We start from the raw sequence: 19,969 nt of genomic DNA on the forward strand, positions 1-19,969 counted from the left end.
GAAAACATTTAATTTGCCTGAATTCCCTTATTTCTTCAGCTGCCAAAGAGGCTGACAAAAATTGAAAAAAAAAATAGAACTTTTAAGTATCAAAAAATGCTCAGTGTATAAAAATACAGAAAAAGCAGTAGGACCCTAAAGGTATAATGCAAATTCATCTTGGCTACTGCCTTGAAGGACCTTCAGATGATTGAATGATGCTTTTGGTGGACACTGATGTATTGTCCATACTCTCCCTTTCAATTAAGGAAGTGCTGCTCCACAAACACTAGGAATACTGTCAGCAGGCAGTTCTCACAGCTGTAGATAGACACCTTAGATCTTTCTAGTTTGCTCACATTTGAATGATTGGTCTTACCCCAAATAGAGAGTTCCCTGAAGAATGATTGTAGCCTGAGCTTACTACAGGGTTGGTTAAGGCTTTTGTTGAACCTGCACAACTGCTTAACTTCTCTGTCCAATCCAATGCTGCTTCCTACCATTTACTTCAACAGGTGTTCATATCAAGAACTATCCTTAATGAACACCCTGTATGCTAACACCCATTTAAGAGATTACACGGAAACCTAAACCCACTGTGTTGATAGTGCTTCACAAATTATATTCTCTCATTTGATCCTTATAAGCCTCTACTGGTGAGAAATAATCATCCCTAGTTTATAGTTCAGTTAATGTACGAGTTGGTTACTGCAACTGAAAAATTACTGCGAATTGTAGTGATTTAACATTTATTACCTCACAACTTGTGTCAGTCAGGAATTCAGGAGTGACTTAGAAGATGACTCTGGTTCAGTTTTTTTCACAGGTTATAATCAATATGTAAGCCAAACCCGCATAATACCTAAAAGGCTTACCTGCAGCCTTAGTTTCCAAGATAGCTCATTCACATGGCCATTAGCTGGAGGCCTCAATTCCTTGCCACATAAGACCACTCTACAAACTGAGTATCCTTCCAACATGACATCTGGCTTTCTTTATTTTTTTATTTTTTTTTAATTTATTTATGATAGTCACAGAGAGAGAGAGGCAGAGACACAGGCAGAGGGAGAAGCAGGCTCCATGCACCGGGAGCCCGACGTGGGATTCAATCCCGGGTCTCCAGGATCGCGCCCTGGGCCAAAGGCAGGCGCCAAACCGCTGCGCCACCCAGGGATCCCTCTGGCTTTCTTTAGAGTGTGATCTGAGGTGGGGGAGAGGGGGCAGAGACAGAGAAAACAGAAGGAACAAAATCAGAAAGCCACAGTGACTTTTATGACTCAGTCTCTGAAGTTAATTCTAGTCATTTTTACAGAATTATCCCCGATTTCTTTTTTATTATTTTATTTATGAGAGAGATAGAGAGAGAGCAAGAGTGAGAGAGAGAGCACATAGAGGGAGAGTGCACAGAGAGAGAGAGGGAGTTGACAGAGGGAGAGGTCTCTGCTAGGCAGGAAGCATGACAGGAAGCTTGATCCTAGGACCCTGAGATAATTACCTGAGCCAAAGGCAGATGCTTAACTGACTGAGCTACCCAGGTGCCCCAATCCCCAATTTCTAATACCACAAAACTCCCACTTCTTTGAACAATCCACAAAATCACTTAACACAGGCCCAAATTCTATGTCATCACTAATACCCACTTATTAAGACACCCTCATGGGTCTCCACTATGTGCATCCTGCCTCACTGCAATGAGTGAAAAGCCCAACTTTGTTTTACTACAGATGTATTTCCAGTGTTCTTTTGGCTAGAGAATGATGATAGGATGGTCCTCAATTGGTTGACCATACCAGGGTGATAATGCAGTTTCCAAAGCCCTTTCACTCCTCATTTCTACAAGTATCTGGTCTCCATGCTGATCAAGGATCTGTGAGGGGCAGAGTCCACTGAAGATACCTGTACCAATAAATAGGTAGATTGTGTGTGATATGGGAGGACTGATGCGGGTAGAAAGCAGAAAATGGAAGCTCTGGCCAGAAAGGGCCAGCAGCAGGTGCTCTGTTCATTTCCCTGAGCCCTGGCACACTCTGCTTTGGGATATGGTGGCAGGGAGGCTAGGGCTGTGGAGTTCATGTGGGATAAGCTCTGTAAAGAGGCATAATTTCAACATGTTGCTTCTTTTTCTGACCATCAGGCCCAAAAGTATCAAGAATTTGGACACCTCCCACAATGTACTCCTTACATAGGTTGCTGGTGGCCAAACCCTCCCTGTCCTCCATCAGGGCTCATGAACCTCTGTAGGGAAGCTGTCCCAGAAGCAGTGCAGGTCTCCAGGGGAGTGACTTTGATCATGCCCGCTTCTATCCCTCTTCAACCAAATTATGTCTTTTCTCAGAATACCTCTGGTTTCTGTGTGTTACTCTCTGTTCCTAATATTTTGTTCCAAAAATTGTCTCTGAACTGATACCCTTATTCCTGGGATCCCTGACTGTAGTCCTCACCTCCAGCCCTAGTGTATAGCTGTGGACTCCATTGATCCCACTTATAATACTTTAATGTCATCATGTTCTTGTGATCCCACCATTCTGCAACCTCCGCGCTGGAGAAAGCAAGTGGTTGGATATAAACACTTCATCTCCTCAGTAGCCATATCCAAGGGCAGAAACCCCAAACCTAGAAAAAGCAAAGTTATACACTGCCCCCCATCTCTATAAAAATAAAACAGAGTGAAAGAGTATCCAGATGTTCTTAGCACCTTACCCTTCATCAACGAAAGGTGGTAACATAATGGTAGGAGGGCACACTTTCTAGAGGTTCAGTAAAGCAGTCATAAAGGCATGACCTAAGGTAGACCAATAGCCAGCAAATCCTAGGACTCTGCTCAAACCCCTGCAGGATGTCATTGTAGAGTATAAAATCCACAGGGCTGCCTTATCACCAGTGCTCTGCCTGGCACTTGGTCAGCATTTAATGATTGCTCGATGCATGAATGGAGCTTTACCTATCATCTTGTCCAATTCCTCTGTATTTGCTGCTAGATTATTTTGCCAGATCTACCATAACAAAATACCACAAAGTATGTGGCTAAAACACAGAAATTTATTTTTTCACAGTTCTGGAGGCCAGATGTCCAAGATTAAGGTGTCAGCAGGTTTGTTTTTTTTCTGAGACCTCTCTCCTTGACATGAATACGGCTGCCCTTTGCTGTTTCTTCACATGGTCATCCTTCTGTGCTTAAACATGCCTAGTGTCTCTCTCTGTATGTCCTAATCTCTTCATTTAAGGATACCAGTCAAATTGGATTAGGGCACACCCTAATAGACTCATATTAACCTAATTATTTTTAAGAAGCCCTATCCTCAAATACAGTCAAATTCTCAGACACTGGGGGTTAAATCTTGAATGTATAAATTTAAGAACACAGTTCAGTTTATAACAAGAGGTGTCACCAAAATATAGAGGATGGAAGGAACTCCCAATGTTCTAGCGGCAGGTTTTCTGGCTTCTAGAAAAGTACTTCCTAGGTCTTGCAAGGCCTTGATCTTTCCCAAACTTCTTTATCAATATGTTGCCCTTATTTACCAAATGTTCCATCTGTAAGTTTTTCTGAGATACCTCCCCATTTTCCTCTTGAGGGTACCTATACCTTTCCTGCCAATAGGTTTTCTGTCCCCAAATTTCTGCTTCGGGTTATTTGCAGATGCCACTGGCCTCTCTGAAGAGGGAGCACATGCTCATACTCCATAGTGAAACGGAAGTGAAATAATGATAGAGCCCATGGAACAAGGATGCCCTCTATTATGTGTTGAATTGTGTCCCCTCCCAAAATTTATATGTTGAAGTCTCAACTCTCAGTACTTCAGAATGTGACCTCATTTGGAAATACAGCTATTGCAAGTGTAGTTAAGATGAAGTCATAACTGGAGTAAGGTGGACACCTGTCAAATATGATTACTGTCCTTATTAAAAGAGAGAAATTTGTACAGATATGCATAGTGAAGATGACGTGAAGAAACACAAGGAGAAGACAGCCATCTACAAGCTAAAAGGGGGGGGGGGGCGCTGGAGCAGATTCTTCCCTCACAGCTCCCAGAAGGAACAAACTCTGCTAACACCTTGATTTCAGATGTCTCACCTCCAGAAATGTGAGACAATAAATTCTCTATTTGTGTGTCCCAAACATTTCCACTTGTCTTGTGTTAGTGAGGTTAGGAGTACAGGCTTTGGTAGTACAATGCCTCAGATTCTGGGTTCTGCCACTCACTCTCTATATGATCCTGCACAATTTAGCTTCACTCTGTGTCTAAATTCTCATCTGTAAAAAAAAAAGAATATATAATATAATCAATCTTGTCGGGTTATTTTAAAAATTAAATGGGGTAATTTAGTTATAGACCATGTAACTGTAGTTCATATTGCCAGTGTAATTTCTCATCTAGATGATGCCTGTGCCTGTGCTCTTTGTAGGGGCTATGGGGACAAGATAGACATTTGAGAAAGATAAATAGCTCCTAAATTCCAGATTCTTTTGGTTGTTAAGCTTTTTCCCAGGATCTAACTTGTGAGATCATCCTGACTTTAAGACAGGCATTTAAGATGGTTTATTAGCCATCCCTGAAGGCCAGAAACCCAAGGCAGTGGGCTTCTCTATAGCTAGGAACTCAAAACAACATCTATCAAACCAGTGCTGAAGATTCAAGTTTGCATGAAGAAATCAGCAGTACATAGACCCCAGTCACCAAGACTCTCTATTCCCTCTCTAGCTCTGGTTTTGAGGTTTTGAGGTGAGTCTGCATGCAGAGTCTTCTCACACTTTCAGACAGCCTGTTTCTCAGAGAAATTGATCTCTTAACTACTTATTCAACTGATGAGGTCCTTGCCTTAAGATAGCCACCACTCTAGCATAAAGTAAATAGTTGCCAGCCACAGTGCTTTGGTCCTCTCCCTTGCCTAGCTCATCTCAGGCCTAAGCCAACATAAGGAACATGGCTCACAGAGGAGCTATTGGAAATGTAGATTTCTAAGAATGGGGGAAATAGGGAATTGGGACTGACTGGTAGATACAGGGTTTCTTTTTAGGATGATGGAAGTGTTTTTGAATTAGATTGCGGTGATGACTGTACAACATAATGAATATACTAAAAACCTATGAATTTTAAAATGGTGAATTTTATGTTATATGAAGTATATATATCTCAGTAAAATTATAGCAGAGGGAAGTGACTTACACAGCAGAGAAAATATATCATTTTAGAGAATACATTAATTATCATAAACTTTTGGTAGAAATATAAATGTTAAAGGCACTGCTGGTAAGAGTTCAGAAGGAAATAGGGAAACATGTTTTTGAAAACTGGAGAAAAGGGTAACCTTGTTATAACGTGGCAGATAGCTCACCTTATTGTGTCTTACATTTGTGTAGAAAGCAGAACTTGTAAGGGATGAACTTGATAATCTGAGGAGACATCCAAGTAAAATGTTAAAGGTGTAGCATGTTTTCTTCTTTCTGCTTATAGTAAAAAAGAAAGAAGACATAAGTTGAAGGAAGAATGTTAATCATAAAAAACCCTGGACTTAATGACTTGGGAAATTCTCAGTCTATTCAAAATGTAAAAGATGTTAAGCTAAGAGATCCTCTATGAGGAAAGCGTGTTCTTTTTTAAAAAATAAATTTGTTTTTTATTGGTGTTCAATTTGCCAACATACAGGATAACACCCAGTGCTCATCCCGTCAAGTGCCCCCCTCAGTGCCCATCACCCATTCACCCCCACCCCCCGACCTCCTCCCCTTCCATCACCCCTAGTTCGTTTCCCAGAGTTAGGAGTCTTCATGTTCTGTCTCCCTTTCTGATATTTCCTACCCATTTCTTCTCCCTTCCCTTCTATTCCCTTTCACTATTATTTATATTCCCCAAATGAATGAGAACATACACTGTTTGTCCTTCTCCGATTGACTTACTTCACTCAGCATAATACCCTCCAGTTCCATCCACGTCGAAGCAAATGGTGGGTATTTGTCGTTTCTAATGGCTGAGTAATATTCCATTGTATACATAAACCACATCTTCTTTATTCATTCATCTTTCGATGGACACCGAGGCTCCTTCCACAGTTTGGCTATTGTGGACATTGCTGCTAGAAACATCGGGGTGCAGGTGTCCTGGCGTTTCATTGCATCTGTATCTTTGGGGTAAATCCCCAACAGTGCAATTGCTGGGTCATAGGGGAGATCTATTTTTACCTCTTTGAGGAACCTCCACACAGTTTCCCAGAGTGGCTGCACCAGTTCACATTCCCACCAACAGTGCAAGAGGGTTCCCTTTTCTCCGCATCCTCTCCAACATTTGTGGTTTCCTGCCTTGTTAATTTTCCCCATTCTCACTGGTGTGAGGTGGTATCTCATTGTGGTTTTGATTTGTATTTCCCTGATGGCAAGTGATGCAGAGCATTTTCTCATGTGCTTGTTGGCCATGTCTATGTCTTCCTCTGTGAGATTTCTCTTCATGTCTTTTGCCCATTTCATGATTGGATTGTTTGTTTCTTTGGTGTTGAGTTTCATAAGTTCTTTATAGATCTTGGAAACTAATCCTTTATCTGATACGTCATTTGCAAATATCTTCTCCCATTCTGTAGGTTGTCTTTTGGTTTTGTTGACTGTATCCTTTGCTGTGCAATAGCTTCTTATCTTGATGAAGTCCCAATAGTTCATTTTTGCTTTTGTTTCTTTTGCCTTTGTGGATGTATCTTGCAAGAAGTTACTGTGGCTGAGTTCAAAAAGGGTGTTGCCTGTGTTCTACTCTAGGATTTTGATGGAATCTTGTCTCACATTTAGATCTTTCATCCATTTTTAGTTTATCATTGTGTATGGTGCAAGACAGTGATCTAGTTTCATTCTTCTGCATGTGGATGTCCAATTTTCCCAGCAGCATTTATTGAGGAGACTGTCTTTCTTCCAATGGATAGTCTTTCCTCCTTTATCGAATAGTAGTTGACCATAAAGTTCAGGGTACATCCCTATCAAAGTACCATGGACTTTCTTCAGAGAGTTAGAACAAATTATTTTAAGATTTGTGTGGAATCAGAAAAGTCCCCGAATAGCCAGGGGAATTTTAAAAAAGAAAACCATATCTGGGGGCATCATAATGCCAGATTTAAGGTTGTACTACAATGCTGTGGTCATCAAGACAGTGTGGTACTGGCACAAAAACAGACACATAGATCAATGGAACAGAATAGAGAGCCCAGGAAAGAGTGTTCTAAAGAGAAAGCCATAGGTATAGCTGGACAATCTTTTGCTAGAGCTTTTAAAGGACGAAAAGATCAAAATATTTATTCCTACAGATGGCTCTTTAAGGAGATTAAACATGTGACTCATGGATGCCATCAACCATTTCAGCAGAATCCAGTTACAGAGACAAGTTTATCCAGGAAAGATCTGTGAAAGATCCTCTGGTCAAATGCAATGACTCCTTGATATATACTAAGCAGACTCAAAACGTTTTTGAGAATGTTATATCAGAAAAATATTGCCAATTTGAACTGACTGGGAGAGAGAAGGGTTCAAATGAAGGAAGGCTGTTGGATTTCCAAAATTCTGCAGGCAGAAAAACAACAATGGTGGCAGCCAAACTTCTAGCTCTGGAGTCAACTCCCTGCTAATAACAAATGCTAGTCTCTGAAATGTTTTCCATCTTTAACGGTATGTCTCTATCCTCAGAAAAAAAAATTCTGCAGGCAGGAAACAGACTGATAAAAATACTCAGCTTCAAACATGTACTATCCTTCAAGAAAAATGGAAGGGTGACTCTGAGGATATGTAAATGGAACACAGGCTAGAGAGTCCAGCCTCAGACAATTATTCCTAGGCCTTCAAGCCTAATAGAGTTTGCCTGGTTGAATTTCTAAGTTGCTTGGAGCTAATAGCTCTTTTCTTCATTTTCTCCCATTTGGAATGGGAATGTCTGTTATTATTCTATTCCTATCCTACCACTGTAATTTGGGAAGAGGTAATTTTTGACTAGTTCACTGGTACTCTGATAGATATTTTTCCCCAGCAAGGATCATATCCAGTTTCTCATATACCTGATTAAATGATTTACAGTTGAGATTTTGGACTTATATGTAATGTGTTGAGACTTCGGGGGATATTGGGATGAGGTGAATGTCTTTTGCATGTAGGTTGTATATAAATTTTAGAGGGTCAGAAGGTAGACTATGGTAAGGTAAATAAGTCTCCAAGGATATCCATGCCTGGAACCTGTAAATGTTCTTATATGAGAAAGGGGCTTGGCAGATGTATTTAAGTTAAGGGTCTTCAGATGGAGAGATTATTCCAGTGGGCTCTAAATGTAATAACAAGTGTCCTTATTAACAGGAAGGGAGAGGGATATTTGACACAGAAGAAAGAGGCAATGTGATGACTGAAGCAAGATGCTATGTGGCTGGTTTAAAGGATGAAGAAATGGGTCACATTGTTAAAAAAAAAAAAAGACATATGGTGAAAAGCCAATTTCTCTCCCAGTCCTGTGTCTCATTTCTCCTACCTAGAGGAAACCATTGTTATGAGACTTTTTGTGTATTCTTCTAGAGATATTTTACACAAATGCAAGTACATATTATAATAATATATAACATTTATGAGCATGTATGTTCCAGGTGCTCTTCTAAGCTCTCTACATATAAAATTTATTCCTTTATTTTCTTCTAAACATTCCAAACAAGTCAAAATCCAAACTGAATTTTTTCTTAATCTCCTAGATTGCTGTTGGTCTGTCACAGTTGGCATAAGAATGATTAGATGAATCTCTACAATCTCAAAAAACAAGCCCAGGCCCTTATGGACCTAGAACATTTGTCAAGTGTGGTTCCAACTGAGCTGACAATCATAACATAACAGTTATTGTCCCAGGCTGCAAGGGAGAAATGTGGTGGCTGCCTCCACCCTTGAATACCTATATCACCTCTGTCAAGAAGAATGGAGTGACCTAAGCCTAGAGATGTGGAAACAGGAGATAAATTCAGCTATAGAGCAGGGCCAGGGATGAACCTGATACAAGTCAGTGGCAGAACTAATGCTTAGACTTAGTGTTAATGTCAGAGACTCCAAACCTCACCCTCAGGATCACTTGAGAGACATAAATCCTGTGGCGGCTAAGAACTGTCCTCAACTGAATGCTTGTTAGCAGACAATATCAACTTTCACCCAGTCACCAGTTTTCATATTGCTTCATCCCACACGCCAGAAAAGGAGGTGGGGGCTCTTAGTATTGCTATGTCCTTTAAAATTATAGGGAAATTTGACACTAGAAATGGGGTTCTAAGTCCTCTCTTGATCTGTAGCTCAGTAAATTTCTGACTTCCAGAAGCCTTTATATTCATACTCTGGATAATTCCATTCCACAGTGTTTTCATTGCCCTCAAGGAAATTGTTTTCCATTACAGAAAATAATGTCAGCACCTGATGCCCTAATGCTTGCTCAACCACCATCACACTCAAGAATGATCAGTGAGTGAAAGGAAAACTGAGGATCCACTGGATTCTCAGATACTTAGAGAAGATAAGGGCACAGAACTTAGATTCAGTTGCAACACAGAAGGAACAGATGTTTTCTTGCAGCTCAGAAGTTTATTAATCAGGGTGGTTGGACTAGTTGGTGTTACTTGCTTGAACCCTGCATCTCTGTGTCCTAGCTGTAGTGAGGAAGAGGACTAGCTGCTCTGCTGGCCACAGGTGATGTCATCCTAGGAACTTGCTGAGCCTTCTCTCCTGGTTTCAATGTTGCCATAGCTGAGGCCTGGCATTATCAGATAGACTCCACTTCTGTTTCATGTGCCTGAGCTGGAGGGATGATATTTTTAAGGATTTCGGCATAATAGGGGCTAAATACCTGCTGATTGTGATGCATCAAATTGAAAAATTTCCAGCTTAGTTCTGCCAACTCCCCTTCAATGAGACTGAGGCCTCCAGGGAAGTCTTGCAGAGATTCCTGCATGCCATGAACCAAACAACATTTGAGAAACAAACGGATTCGCTGATCTGTGAGCAAGGAAAAGCAATGAAAAGGGGAAGATCAAAGAGGTTTCAGAGGAAATTCACAATACCCTTGTACTCTCTGCTCACCAAAATTAACTAAGGTATTCACTGACCTACCCATTTATCTGGATAAACCATATAAATGAGATTTCCCTGCTTCATTTTGGAGGAGGGAGTGCTATCAAGCTTCCAAAGACAATGGATGATCAAAATATTTTGAGCTAGCAAATTTCTGGCTGTTCATAAGATTGTGTGGTTTTAAGTGAGCTCCTGGTATGCAGTGATCTAATGAGAGGATATCATACCTGAAATTAAAAGGGCTATACATTGCAACCAGTGCCCACATACCCAAATCAGACTGTTAAGATGCAAAATTCCAACATGGAATATGTCCCACAACCTAAGTCAGTATCAATTCCTTGGAGGGTAGTAGAAGCACATATGGTAACTTTTAAAGCAAAGTGCTTTCCATCATAGATTTTGGACTATAATTATAAAGTGACCAGGGATGACGTGGTAGGGTTGATGGGACAGCATTTTACACCTGCAAGTTACATGTCTTAGCTGCAGGTCCACCTTAAAACCATGCATTCACTCTTCAAACTGAGAGATCTATTTCAACCCTGCATACTATAGATGAGAAAACTATAGCCAAAAGACTTTCCCAATGATCATGCTTTTCCATTTTTAAATGGTTCAGTAACTAGATTCCAAAGTTAAGTCTACCTCCTCATCCTCCACATTCTTGACACCACTCCCTATCACTACTATGGGTCTCTTACCAATGATGTTACAAACACAGTTCTCCTTCTTGGCGATATTCTGGAGTTGGCCTATAAGAGATGCTGTGTTAAAAGGTTGTGTGCAGACTCACTTGCCCCAGAAACCAGTGCTAAAACACCACATGGAAAGGACATAGAACATAGGTGAAGGAGACCAACTAACTAATCTGGGAACTCCTGCTAGAGGGGCAGGAGACAGCACAGCCCCCCTCCAGAGACTGGGACAATGGTGGCAGTCACTTTGGCAATCTCATTCTGTCCTATTGATCTCAGCACTGAGGGCACCATTTTGGAATCATTTTTTTAGACTATTAATGCCAGGGGTCATGCTCCACTTGGAGCCCTGCATAACATTGCACCTCAACTGGACCTCATAACTAATAGGAAAATGAATCCACTCACCAGCAAGCCCATAGCAGTGGCCAGGCCTTGTGGACAACTGGCTGGGGTCATACCCACCCAACAGCACAGAAGCAGAGGTCATGATCAGGCCTTGAAGCCAATAAGGCTGGGGGTGCTGAGCTTGTCCACTAGAGTGCCTACAACAGTCATGATCCCACCACAGCAGAAGGGTGCATACAGCCCCCAAAGGGACAGCTCTGGAGCATCTGGATCTGGTGGTCAAGGGGAATTGCACTCCTGGGCTCCAAAGAATATCTTATACATAAGGTCACTTATTCAAGGACGTGAACATGTAGTAGAACTACCTAATATGTAGAAAAAACACAGAGGGTTAGCAAAATAAGGAGAAAGAAAAATACCTATCAAATGAAAGAACAAGAAAAAAAGATTCAGAAAAAAAAAAAACTAAGTAAAATAGAGATAAGCAATCTCTCCACTGATCAAAAGATGCTTACCAAAATTGGGAGCAAAAATGGATAAGCACAGTAAGAATTTCAACAAGAGAAAATATAAGAAAGTTCCTGTAAGAGTTGAAAAATACAATAATAGAAATGAATAATACACAAGGGGAGGTGAACAGCAGATTAAATAACACAGAAGAATGGATCAATAATCTGAAAGACACGGTAGTAGAAATCAACCAAACTGAACAGCAAAAAGAAAAAAAAAGAATTTTTAAAAATAAGGATAGTTTAAGGGATGTGTGAAACAAAAACAAGCCTACCAACATTCACATTATGGGGTCCCAAAAAAAGAAGAAGGAGAAAGGGGCAGATAGCTTATTTGAAAAAAATAATAATAGCTAAAAAAATTTCATAACCTGGTAAATGAAGTAGACAGCTAGGCTCAGAAACTAGAGTCCCTGGGACACCTGGGTGGCTCAGTGGTTGAGGTAGGGCCATTTTGAGGTGATCAGGTCATGAGGATGGAGAACTAATGAATGGGAGTAGTGCTTTTACGAAAGAGATCCCACAGAGTTCCCTAGCTTCCTCCACTATGTGAGGATACAATGAGAATTTTGAAATCTGAAAGAGGGCCTTCACCCAACTGTGTTGGTATCTGATCTCAGATGTCCCACTTCCAGAACTATGAGAAATAAATTTATGTTGTTTATTTAAAAAAAAAGAGAGAGATGCTGTGTTTTCACTGCTCAAGGCAGTAAGGTCCATGTCTTTGAGGCCTTGATGGATTTCCCGGGACACCTGTTCACTCACACTCAGCATAGTCTCTTGAGGCCTAGATAATGGACAGAAAGCAGAATGGCCCTGGCATATGGTTAAGGCCTGGAGAGCCTCTAACAGAAGACAGGTGCACTCAAAGGAGAATTCCAGGCTCTCACCACTAGTAGACAGCAGGACTCCATGTACAGATGAAAAGTCTTCATTGTTACCCTAAAGGTGACAACTAATTCATAATACAGTAGTATACTAGACTTCAAAGAAAATAAGGTAATTGACAAGGGTTCAGTTCTATCGTTGGACCCAGTCAGTGTTCTTTAGTTCCATAAACTTTATTTAAATCTTGTTTTAAGATTTTCTTAGGGATTTTCCACAGTTGTTTATCCTCTTTTACCAGTTAAACTATAAATATGTTAAGAGACCTAAAACCTCTAATTCCTCTTTTTATTTTGGTTGTGGTGCCCTCCATGCAGTGATGACCAATCAGTATTACCAAAACTGATAAACTTCTGGATATACATACACAAATCCGGTGTCACCCATTCGAATATATAATGACTCATTTTTACAAAACATGATAATGAATCATTTGCAGCAAACTAGCCTCCACACTCTCTTCTTTGGAAATAAGTTTAGTTTTTCTCTATCCCAAGCCTCAATATGACTTATCAAAAGACACCAAGAATCTTGCAGTTGGTACCCAAGGTCCTTTTTGTGGTTTGTGATGACAAGCAATAATTACATTGTCTGCCTATGTCCCAAAAACCACATATTATTTCCAACTCTAAAAAAGATCTGTCTATGAAACTTCTTACCTGGAGTTAAATTATTCTGTCAGAGCCTTGGTTATGCATTTCAGTTTATCCACAAATTCAGGTGAGTTGAATAAGACATTACCAGAGAAACATCTGGCTACTAGCAAGACTGAGGCCAGGACAGTTAACTGGTGCAAGTGGGACTCCATCTTCTGTAGCTGGATTCTGTCCATCAACAAATGTTTCAACAGGGAAGACTGGGTCAGGAGAGGAGAGTTCTAATAGAGATGTTAAATACCAAACAAAAGGCAATGCTCTAACAGAACACACTTTCCTACCTCAGGGAACTTGTCATTGTCAGGATCCCAGAGAAGAAGGTTCAGGTAAGCCTGTATAGCACCATTGTGGGATTGGGGATCTCTAAGTTGCTAGATACCCAATTTGGAGGTGAACAGGCCAAGCTGGAGGAGCTAGGAGAGGCAGGAGAACTTGGAGATGGTGTAGTGAGGTCTGTTGCTACTTTGGTTAGCCATTTTGTGGTGTAATCAAGGAGATATACAACATAAAAGGGAATATATGAGACTTAAAGTTTTAAGATATCCTCTTGGCCAATAAATATTATTTTGTAGGACTTTTTGTCTTAGAGAAGTATTTTTCCCTATCTCTTACCCAGAAAAGAAACTTTCTATTCAAAAATTAGAAAATATTTTATCAAACCCAAGGTCAGATCTCCATCTCCTGTACATAAATTTTAAACATACTGGGCTGCTTGTCAAGGAGTTCCTGGAATTTAGCTTGTTCATACTGGACAGAATGTTCCTGCAGGTAGGGTTGAAGGCTCTGGATGTCCATTTTCATCAGGCCCGGAACATGGAAGATACCCCTGTCATAAGGAGAAATAAAATATTTACACTTTGAAAGGAAATCTAGTGTGGAGGGGTGGAACTCAAGCAAGGAGTCCTAAAATCACAGTATTTTAGAATTAAAATGGGTCTTAAAAAACAATAATCTAACCTCAATTTACAGATAAAAACACTGGATTGAGGAACAAAGTCCACAGAATGAGTTGTTGTCAGAGGTAAGGAAAAATATATCTTCTGTCCTTTTAGTTACCAATCTAGAACTCTTTCCAACATAACTACTATCTTCTCAGTAAAAGTACCCAGAAGAAGGAAAATGACCAAAGTCCTAACAACTGTGAGTAACTGGAATGATGGTGACTGAATTTCTAACTCACAGGGTATATCACTTTGCCTTTCTGGGTCTTCATTCTCCTAAATGTGAAACAGGGATAATCTTCATTTATGTCCCTTCATGGGGTTTAAATTAGGATAATTTTATTTTATTTTATTTATTTATTTATTTTTATTTATTTATGATAGAGAGAGAGAGAGAGAGGCAGAGACATAGGCAGAGGGAGAAGCAGGCTCCATGCACCGGGAGCCCGACGTGGGATTCGATCCCGGGTCTCCAGGATCGCGCCCTGGACCAAAGGCAGGCGCCAAATGGCTGCGCCACCCAGGGATCCCTTAGGATAATTTTAGAAGAAAGAATTATTGTACTCTGTCTTAACATCATTTCTAAAATGTGTAAAAATGATCTAAAGATCACCAAAAAGGCCTTGAGAGACTATCCTTGGAAAATAAAAGCCAAGAGTCTAGAGAGGAAAATAAAAGGTTTTAGTCAATTCTTCAGTATAGAAGAGCTGGACAAAGCAGGAGCAATAAAACAGTATCAGGGGTAGAGTTTTCCGGCATCGCTGTCTAGGGCACATTTCAGGGACAGTAAATTTGGTTTCTTACTTCAGCAACTGCACAGGATCTGTCATGCTTTCTAGTTTCTGCACTGCTTCATCGCGGACTTGTGCACATAACATGATCATCAAATTAAGAATGTGCGTAGAGAGATGAGGGACATCCAGGGCTCCATATTCTGTTTCCTGCTTGAGGAGATCCATGTCCAGAGATTCTTCAAACTCATTTCTTAGGCGGTTCTGGTGTGGTAACAGCAGTGATAGCAAATTCTGCCCAGAAAAGAAAATCAATGGAGCCAAACTGTTTAGAAACCCAAACATTCTCCAATGAACAACCCTCTTAAAACAAAAACATCCTAGCCTATGTCTTTTGGAAGTCCTGAAAATAGGTCTCTAAATTTCTTATAGAAGAATATTATTTCTTTCTGTTTAGGGACCAATTATAGTTCAAGGCTTCATGGGTATCAATAATGACAGTAATGCCATATAATTTCCTGAGCAAAAGGAGATTAAAATGTGAATAAAAATAGGAGGTGATAAAAATAAGCACAGGATATAAAATATATAAAATACACACTACTACAAGGTGATTGAAGCACTCTTAATAAGAGATAAGGACATTTTTAGATGATTTTACTTCAAAAGTCAAAGATAAATAAGCAAAGGAACCATTAAGAGTCACTCAAAATAGCCTTTTGACTCAAAAGTGTATGTTCCTTGTGGGCAAGAGTTCTTTTATTCACTTATGCATTTCTGAAAAACATAAAATATAGTGAGGGTTCAGTGAAAATTTTTTTAATCGAACAACATATTGTGCTATTATATCAAGATGCCAACTTCCAAGCTTCATATCATACCAAAAAATGCTTCTCTAGATGGGCTATTTAAGTAATGGACCATGTGTAGAGAAGTAGTATGCAATCTAGGATATTGACAGCCATCAACAATTCAAAGATTTGGTATGCCCAGGAACTTAACATCCACAAGTGGGAAGTTGGTTACTCACCTCCTTAACTTCTTTTAAAAGTTTAAGAGCACAAGTGAAGTCAGGGGGAGTATTCAATAGCTGCTCTTTCAGATGGTCCCAAAAACCATTGTACATTGTTTCCATGAAACTGCCTTCCAAACTGTAAAAAGGTTAAATGAGCAAATTGCTCTTTACCCAGAGAACTGATCATACTTAGGATCATAATTTCCTAAATCCTAAATAGCATTTAGGACCATGAAAGATCATTAAATTGATAGGCCAAGGGCTATATTTAGACAAGCAGAGTTGAATAAACTGAGTTTAGTGTCAGATGCAAAGATGTTAGCCAAATCCTCTCAGAAGAGTACCTCAAGGTTCCAGGAAAGCTCTCATCCTGTAGTAGAAAGAACCATGAACTAGGTAGGAATTGAGCCTCTGAGTTTTAGCACTGGTTCTGCATTAAACATAAGCGTGTGCCTTAGCTTCTTTTTTTCCAGACAGGGAAAGAATGTATATTATATGTTTCCATATTCAAGAACGTCAAAAACAGGCAAAATAATCTGTGGTAATAATCAGAATACTGGTTACCTTTGGGGAGAACAGTTAACTTTCATTGGTAAAGTGTTGTGTGCTTTAGTTTCTATATCCATAGATTTGTAGTTTGAACTAGATGTTCTTTTTCTTTCCATTTTGAAATCTATGAAAAAATTTCCTTCAGAATTTTGTTAAGACTTTTAAAATCAATACAAAGATAAATGGGTAAAAAAAGTCAAAGTTCATCACCCAATACACCAGTACCACTTATGAGATATACACACATAACTCTGATGTGTACTGGAGCCCTTCTAAATTACTTTCCCTTCATCCATGGTATCTACTTGGTCACCAGATTCCAGAGATTTTGCTTCCTAAATATCTCTGGAATCCATCCCCATCTACATCATCACTTACCTGGACTATTGCAATAGTCTATTAAATGGTCTTCCTGCCCTCAACATGTCTTACTCATACAATGCCACATAGTCTTGCTAAAATCAATGTTTTGTTCTAAGATATACATTTGGTCATGATGGCATGCTCATTTAAAGTCTTTAGGAAGTCCCTATCACCATCAGGATAGATGGCCTCTAAGACCCTTTATGACCCTCTTCTGCCACTTCTACATTATTGCCTTCTTCCTTCCAATACTCTATTCCAACAACAACCTACTTGTAATGAATATATAATGTCTTCCACCATTCTATGCCTCTGACATGACATTTCCAGTTCCGGGAGAATCACTACCCACCCCCGGACCACCTGAAAAGTACCTATTCATACTCCAAAACTCAAGTGTTACCTTATCAGGAAAGTCTTTCTTGACGTTTCTTGGGCAGATGAGCACAAACATAGAACTCTATATATATATTAGATGTGAAAGAACTTATCATTGCACAGTAGCTACTATCTCCCCTACAGAAGCCTCTTGACAGTAAAGCTAGCATCTTTGTCATCTATATGTCCCCAGCATTCAGCATTGTTCCTTATACTTAGTAGGTACTCAATAAATGTTTGTTGTATAAATATCTGATGATGATATTTCCTTAGGAATCTATAACTATAAGTAGTATTATTTTATAAGACCAAAGGTAAAACCAATAATCAATTATCTATACATAACAGATCACTCCAAATTCTATTTCAACTTTGCTTTTTGTATACTTTTTGCATTGCTACACTAGAATAAGGCTGTTAATAACAGAAAAATGAAAATCAAGCTCTAAATAGTATTATTCCTTCTGCTTCATTTACCCACCCCTCATCACCACTACAACCCCAAGCCACTTTAACAGACCTTCACTCTCCTAGTTTCACTTTCTCTGCACCTAGCCAGCATCAAAAAATCTAACCCAGGTTTCAGGGATAGTAAAGGCAGTGAGGAATATGCTAGGAGATTTTTGTTTTGGTGTAAACTTATTTTGGGGAAGCTGTGCCTGGCATGAGTACCGGTTGGCAACAGGTAAGGAAAAACTAAAAAGTGTGAATTTCAAGAGAAACAATGACAGAGCAAAGTGTTTTAGAAACAGAACCCCTAAAGTAGCAAAATAGAAGCATTTAAGGTGGGAAATTAGAAATTCTATAGAATTAGGTTCCAGCAAATAAATTTACCCATTTGACTATTAACAAACCATTAGAAGCATTTAATTCATACTTAGTGAATGAATTTTTTTATGTCTTGCAATATGAATAAAATTAATAAGAACCAGGACAGAGCTTCATTTGAGACAAGCATTATTTATCAACGTGGTTCTGATCTTAATTCACAGAATTTTTTATTAATCTGTTTATAATCCCATTAAGAGTTGGCAATTAGAAAAGTAGTCTCTTCATCTGTACCTGTTTGATCTGTAGACAGTTAAAAAGAGTAACTGTTACGAGCTACTTCCTCTAAGGCTGTCTAAGAAGATCTGAAATTTACTGTGTTTCATTATTGACTGGAATACCAAAATAAGCATTCTGACAACAACTGCATTGGTTTACTTCCTGTTTAAATATAATTTTTTTCTTCTTTGACACTTGAAACTAATAATTACACTGATTACTCTTCTGTTTTATTTGTTGGTACCATTTAAAACATACCCAAAATTAACTGTATTAATAAAAATGCTTCAATCCTGATCGAAGGTCATTTGTAGTATGTACCTATCCCAGGAGTAAAGTGGAAAAAAAAAAAACAATAGATGAGTCCGTACCTGTTGGGAGCTAAAACACTTTCTTCCATATAGAAATCTTGGTTTACCACGATTTCATGAGCATTGTTAAGTTTAGAAATTTCGTTAACTGTCTCTATCACATCTGTGACAGAAAGTACTTCAGGTCTGCTCTCTAGAAAAATGTATGGCATTCATCAAGAGAGAACCCACACTAATAGAATTTCTATTTTATTTAGAGATTCACTCAGTGAAGTAAGGCTCCCAAATTTAGATCCATCAAGCAGATCTTACATAGATTCACTTGATCATTCTAGTATTTGAGGTTTTCTAAACTCTTTGCCCTTCAAAAGCATTGGAATTCTCAGAGAAGTTAAGCATGAAGAGGAGTTTTTGAAAAGCAAAAAGTAAAACTGATTTCGGAAACCTTTGCTTGTAATGTCAAAATAGTAAGTAAAAAAAAAACAGCAAAGAAACATTGATAAATCATAGTTTAAATAAACAAATTTCCAGGAGTACCTGGGTGGCTCAGTCAGTTAAGCATCTGACTCTTGATCTCAGCTTAGGTCTTGATCTCAGGGTTGTGAATTCAAGTCCCATATTGGGCTCCGTGCTAGGCATGGAGCCTACTTAAAACAAACAAACAAACAAATAATTTTCTAAAAGCTACTATTTCTATTCTTTGTTAGTTTCAGGAGTAGAAGTTAGTGATGCATCACTTACATCAGTGCTCATCACAAACACTTAATACCCATCACTCATCCATTCCTGAGTCCACATCTCCTCCAGCATCTCTGTTTGCTCTCTATAGTTAAGAGTCTGTTTTATGGTTTGCCCTCTCTCTCTTTTTCCCCTATATTCATCTGTTTTGTTTCTTAAAGGCCACATATGAATGAAATCATATGGTATTTGTCTTTCACTGACTGACTTATTTCACTTAGCATAATATTCTCTAGCTCTATCCACATCATGGCAAATGGCAGGCTTTCATTCCTTTTTTTATGGCTGAGTAACATTCCTATACATATACACACCACATCTTCTTTACCCATCCATCAGTGTATGGACATTTTGGCTTCTTCCATAATTTGGCTATTGTTGATAATCCTGCTATAAACATTGGGAATAAATTCAAGATGGATGAAAGACCTAAATGTGAGAAAGAAAACCATCAAAATCTTAGAGAACATAGACAGTAACCTCTTTGACATCAGCCATAGCAACTTCTTAATATATATGTCTCCTAAGGCAAGGGGAACAAAAGCAAAAACAAACTATTGGGGACCTCATCAAGATAAAAAGCTTCTGCACAGTGAAAGAAATAATCAACAAAATTAAAAGGCAACCTTTGGAATGGGAGAAGATATCTGCAAATGACATATCTGATAAAGGGTTAGTATCCAAAATCTTAAAGAACTTACCAAACTCAACACTCAAAAAACAGTTTCTACCATTAACTTCTTACCTATGATGAGATAGGAAGACACATT

General features: G+C 39.1%; 1 protein-coding gene across 1 annotated transcript; it reads right to left on the reverse strand.

Annotated features, from left to right (window-relative positions):
* Positions 1-9,722: 9,722 nt before the first annotated feature.
* Positions 9,723-18,631, reverse strand: LOC112925670 (T-complex protein 11-like X-linked protein 2). Its single transcript, XM_026006481.2, is given in 10 exon segments — positions 9,723-9,955; positions 10,735-10,805; positions 12,280-12,372; positions 13,130-13,326; positions 13,408-13,463; positions 13,466-13,623; positions 13,830-13,952; positions 14,872-15,092; positions 15,829-15,949; positions 18,522-18,631. Coding segments are annotated over 10 exon segments (1,302 nt in total). The 5' UTR covers positions 18,551-18,631.
* Between the last annotated feature and the right edge of the window lie 1,338 nt (positions 18,632-19,969).

This window comes from Vulpes vulpes, chromosome X (assembly GCF_048418805.1).
Source record: "Vulpes vulpes isolate BD-2025 chromosome X, VulVul3, whole genome shotgun sequence".
Lineage (NCBI taxonomy): Eukaryota > Metazoa > Chordata > Mammalia > Carnivora > Canidae > Vulpes > Vulpes vulpes.